General features: G+C 42.7%; 1 protein-coding gene across 2 annotated transcripts in view; it reads left to right on the forward strand.

Moving 5' to 3' along the window:
- The window catches only part of CPH28 (cuticular protein hypothetical 28), a 60,794-nt gene extending 55,061 nt beyond the window's left edge, over positions 1–5,733 (forward strand). The window contains 3 exon segments of one of the 2 annotated variants that reach the window (NM_001173278.1): positions 1,465–1,587; positions 3,333–3,512; positions 4,171–5,707. In NM_001173278.1, the coding sequence (NP_001166749.1) occupies positions 1,465–1,587; positions 3,333–3,512; positions 4,171–5,400 (1,533 nt within the window). In that variant the 3' untranslated portion in view covers positions 5,401–5,707. 2 annotated transcript variants of the gene reach the window in all.
- Positions 5,734–6,000: the final 267 nt, after the last annotated feature.

A 6,000-nucleotide genomic window follows, 5' to 3' on the forward strand; every position in this document is an offset into this window, starting at 1 on the left:
CCACAATGTAAAACTCGAACAGCTCAGCGGTAGCCGGAACCCAGAGAGATTATCACGTAAATGCCACCGTGTACCTACATGAGGTAAAGACCTCAATGTATTTATTTAATGTTACACTGTTAATGACATGTCTGTCTAACCGATTGTATGGTCTACCGATATGAAAACGACAATAAAGGTTTCGCAAAAGATCTTTAAAGTTAAAACAAACGTTAAGGTATTTAAGTTCTTTATAAATTACTAGCTGTACCCGTCCGCTTTGCTGGGCATTTAAAATTAATATTATTATGTCTGACCCTCACAAAGGTTCTCATCATTAACGCCCCCGCAACTGGTGTAGGGAGTCCAACATTCATATAAATATTAGCCTATCCATTAAGTACATGTATTTTCTACATGGATACCAAGTTTCAAGTCAATCGGATGCATGGTTCAGTAGCTATAACGGAACATCCGTAAAAACCACTGTAGATTTGTATTCTTCTTCTACTTCATTGCTGAAGGTCGTGTCCTTGAAAGCCCTTCGTGGCTCTTTGTACCCTCAGCTTCCATTTCCTTCGGTTTTCGGCTTCTCTCAGGGCGTTCGCAACAGAGAGTCAAGTGATTAGATTTATATATTAGTTTAGATTTAGATATAACGATTTTTCGGCCGGCTTATTCGGCCTTTTTCTATGCCATGTAGTTCCGGTTGCAAAATTAACGAAACAAAATTTAATTTAATGAGTTTTACAAACGATTATAGACGTGTTGAGCACTTTTTCGCTATCAATTAATCATACATAGTTGTTGATTTAATTAGGAGAATAGAAATAATAATTAGAGCGCGAATCTTTACGAGCAAAAAGACCTCGAGTATTTTTCAAAATACGAGATAAAACATCTGATATTGTACTTTCAAACAATTTGACTTTCAAAACGGTTTTTTTTGTTAAGTTGAAATCTAATAAGCACCACCCACGAAATGACAACCGCTTGCTTATTTTTTTTTTCCTACCTATGCTGATAGGCTTGAGAGGTTATTTCAGCTTCACTCTAACGTGTGTAAGTAAGCTCACGGGGCTCAAACCGGAGTGTTATTAACACTGGCCCTAACGAGAGCAGTACTTCGCAGAATTTACCACCGGATCGGAAATGCGACCCACTGAGAAGATCCGGCGAGAAGCTCAGTGGGCTGTTGCAGTGGGTTTTTGGTTTGAAATCTGACATTTGGCACGATATATTTAAAAGTAAATGTTTGTATCTCTGGATGTTTGTTATCATTGCGCATCATCATCCACTCTCCTCAAAACATTTTACAGTTGTCATTGGAAATTATTTTATCTTAGCACTATTAACGTAGTAGCGAGTAGATTTAAAATATCCAAATTTTTAATACATTTAGCAATGGTTACAACGAAATATGGCCGGTATTCTAAAGTTAAATGTAAACGAATAAAACTAACAATAGCCATCACTCTCTTACAGGTGCTCTGCGTATTGCTGGCGACAGGGATAGCCGCTGGCGCTCGACCCAGGCCTCGTTTGCAGCAGGTGGAAGACTCTTACGATTATGAGAACCAGGCCCAGGATAGCAGAGCTGGAGGACAGGTACACTACTTTAAAACAAGATTTTAACGCATATTTTTAAGACGCTTTTACTTTTTTATTATAATTTTTTATTGCTTAGATGGGTGGACGAGCTCACAGCCCACCCGGTGTTAAGTGATTACTGCAGCCCATAGACATCTACGACGTAAATGCGCCACCCACCTTGAGATATAAGTTCTAAGATCTCAAGTATAGTTACAATGGCTGCCCCACCCATCAAACCGAAAGCCATTACTGCTTCACGGCAGAAATAGGCAGGGTGGTGGTACCCATCCGCGCGGACTCACAAGAAGTCCTACCACCAGTAAAATTACTAGCCTGGTATGTATGTATACTATGTTTTTTGCTCTCAACGAAATCTTTGAATGTAATTTTCATCGACTTCTAGACGACAATATGACTTAAAAATTGGCACTCCCATTAAGTACTGATGACGCTACTAATAATTTTATAACTTCGCTCTAATATCCCGACCAGTATCAACTGGATGACATCAATTTCTAGTTCGGCTTGCTATTTAATCGTGTTGTTTAATAAATTTTTTATCTTCCTTTTTTTATTGCTTAGGACTGTGGACGAGCTTCACATCCCATTTGGTGTTAAGTGGTTACTGGAGCCCATAGACATCTAAGGTCTCAGTATAGTTACGGCTTCCCCACCCTTCAAACCGAAACGCCAGAAATAGGCGGGGCAGTGGTACCTACCCGTGCGGACTCACAAGAGGTCCTACTACCAGTAATAGTACCACCAGTAATAATAAATAAAACTATTCCGTATATAAATATATCCGTAGATAAATTTGGCTCACGACGCGCCTAGTGCGAAGGGTAAGATGTTAACATACCACATATAAATGTTTTTTCTAGATTAATGGAATTGTTTCGCTACAGCACGGCGCGCGTTTCCGATGGCATTCAAAGTCCTTTCATTAGAAATAACGCGAGTTCCAATGCTGTGAGATTGATTTTAAAATTACACCATGCTGTTCTTTCGTGTCATCAGCTAACAGAAGACCCTTGAGCTGAATAGTTGTTTTGGCTTGGTAGACTGACGTGCCATATGTTGGAGTTCGGAACTTGTATCATATCATATATACTTACTGGTGGTAGGAAAACTTACTGGTGGTAGGACCTCTTGTGAGTCCGCACGGGTAGGTACCACCACCCTACCTATTTCTGCCGTAAAGCAGTTTGATTTTTTTTTTTTTTTTTTTTATTGCTTAGATGTGTGGACGAGCTCACAGCCCACCTGATGTTAAGTGGTTACTGGAGCCCATAGACATCTACAACGTAAATGCGCCACACATCTTGAGATATAGTTCTAAGGTCTCAGTATAGTCACAACGGCTGCCCCACCCTTCAAACCGAAACGCATTACTGCTTCACGGCAGAAATAGGCGGGGCGGTGGTACCTACCCGTGCGGACTCATAAGAGGTCCTACCACGATTTGATTTTTCGATTTGAATGGTGGTTGTAACTATACTGAGACCTTAGAACTTATATCTCAAGGTTAGTGGCGCATTTACTTTGTAGATGTCTATGTGCTCCAGTAACCACTTAATACCGGAACGGGCTGTGAGCTCGTCCACCCATCTAAGCAATAAAAAAAAAACAGCAATATATTTGGGTATTGTTTTTGGTGCGATTTAGATTTTACCCAGCAACTTCGCTTGCCAGTGCCAAGTCATAATAAACTGCTTTTCTACATGCCGATTACTTTTGAAACATTATCTGTCGTATTTCAGGTGTACCAGCTCGTTCCGGCTGACCAATACGACTCCATATATAGACAGAATGACCGCCAAGATGAGGAGTATGAGCAGAGACCAGTTCAGCGGCTGCCATCCCGGCAGAAGCTTCAGCCCCAACCACAGCAGGAGGGGCCCAAGCAGCCTCCAGTGCAGACTATTAGAAACTATAACAAGGTACGTTAAACAAGAGTGCCCTTGGACTCCCGAAGTTGATGATACAGTCCATCCGAAGCCCACCTCTCTGTTTTATTTTAAGATTCAAATTAGTTTATCTTTTAAATGAAAACCAATAACTATCAATCGTAATTACTGGTGTTAGTGTGAGATTTGAAGATATAGGCAGCCTTGAAAATTAGAAGACATTAATTTAATAGTATATTGTCCTTTTTCGTGAAAATTTGTGTTAATTTTGTGTAGAGATACCAGTGTTGCCTTCAGCATTTGGAACCTGTTTATATCATTCGATACGAGTATACCGGGCCGACGACCGTAGATGCCTCCCAAAGTACATTGTGATTTAGGAGATAAGTTTGTTTGTAAAACTAAACAGTAAATATATGAGTATATGATAGAGATTATATATAGTTATATGTGTAAATTTTATATTATTATCATGATATAAAATTGTGTACGTTGCTTATATGATTATATATATAATACCGTGTATATTGTATAATGTAGTTTGGTTATTTTCACATTAAGTTATGCACCTACCACAGGATTCTCTACACCACCCTTGGTTGACTGGTAGAGAATGCCTCAGGCATTAAGTCCGCCATTGTACTTCTGTGCATTAAGTTAAATAAATAAATACAATATCAAATTATTTCAGGTGAACGACGATGGAAGCTTTACATTCGGTTACGAGGCTGCGGATGGGTCCTTCAAGGAGGAGACCAGAGGTACCGACTGTGTCGTACGCGGAAAGTACGGCTACATTGATCCCGACGGCAACAAACGGGAGTTCACCTACGTCTCTGGTAACCCTTGCGACCCTAACAAGCCAAACGAAGAGGATGAACCCGAAGCTCCAGCACCTGACTCCGCCGAGCGCGACGACGGAGTACCGAACTACCCCACGAGAGTGGCCCCCAGGCCAACAACCCCACGACCCCCCACGACGTTCTTCCAGAATGATTTCAGAGATGCCGACGAAGATGAAGATGATGAGCCCGTGCAGGCCATCCAGCCGGTCAGGCAGAGAGTGGTTCAGCGCCCTGCTTTAAGACGCCCCGCATACCAGCCACAGCCCATCGCTATCACACCACGCCCACTGCCAGTCACTACAGCCCGCGCTCTACCTCCCGCGACCACCTTCAGACCGCAACTGCTTCAAATTACGCCTAAGCCTCAAATACAGTATAGTCCAGAGCCAAACTACTCGCCCTCTCCTTCGCCAATAGCAACCACTGCAAGACCCGGACCTGGACAAATTGATTTTGCAGCTGAATTCGCTAAGTTCCATCGCGAAAATCAGCTGCAAGGAAGCACGAGCGCTACGGCTGCTAGTCCCACTAAAGCAACAGCTGCGTCTCCTTCGCCAAGCGGAAATCCTCTGTATTCCACTGAACTGGTCTACGATCCATCAAGCGGCCAATATAATACACAGCTGTTCCAGACCTTGCCTCAGACTAAAGGAGAGTTGAACTTGAACCTAAGGTTACAGCCATTTGTCGCTCAACAGCAATCTCAGCCACGACCATTCGTACCGTCACCACAGATACCCGCCGTACCCTCCTCACCGGCGTCCAGTGCACCTCTTTACAGACAACAGCTCCAAAATCCTCAAGAAGTATATCAGAGACAACAAGCCGAACAGCAGTTCCAGAACTCGCAGCAATTGTTCGCACAACAGCAACAGCTGCAGCAGAGTCAGTTGCAGAGGGACCGGGCTGCAGCTAGAGCGCAGGCCCAGCGCCTCGCCGCCCAGGGCCAAGCCGCCCCAGCACCTCAGAGAGCCTCACCCGCCCCTCAGTACTACTATGTGGCTCCTCGCGGAGGAGAGTCCGTCTCTTCAGGCCAGATCGACGCTTTTCTTAGAGGACACGGCATCCAGTTCTAACTCTAGTGTAATTTAGATGTAAATAATTATGTTTGCGACCGTTGTCTCGAAGGCCATAAGCACAAGTCGCAGAGAGACCGGTCGTGCTGTATAGTCGAGCGCGCAAGTGTTATCTAGTTGGCGGGTGGACAGTGACGCTGACGGCCGCTGTTGTACATAATAAGTTGTGTCCGTGTAATCAGTACCTTAACGTAATTCTAGAAAATAGTTTTATAAGTTAATAAAATTGAATGATTTTTGTGCGTGTCAGTCCTAAGACGATTTTGTAAAAACTTACTTAATATATATGGTATGTAATTTTTGTGTTTAAATAATAAATTATCTTTTTACAAAGGGTGTTATTTTTAACTACGCTAATAATTATACGCTAATATCAAGAATATTTGTATATTCGACTGGAATTGAGAAGGTCGATCAGGATCGACCTCAGGGGCTCAGGGGCTCCAAGTCCTAACTTGGAGCCCCTGAGTGGTGAGATTAATGCTTGCCCACACATAGCCCATCAAAGCATAAGCGGATTTCCGAAGATATTTTTCGGCCCATAAAAATAACTTATCTACTTCTTTCGGGAAGAAGAAATAATACGTTCCAGCTTGAAGG

The sequence above is a fragment of the Bombyx mori genome, chromosome 12 (genome assembly GCF_030269925.1).
Source record: "Bombyx mori chromosome 12, ASM3026992v2".
NCBI lineage: Eukaryota > Metazoa > Arthropoda > Insecta > Lepidoptera > Bombycidae > Bombyx > Bombyx mori.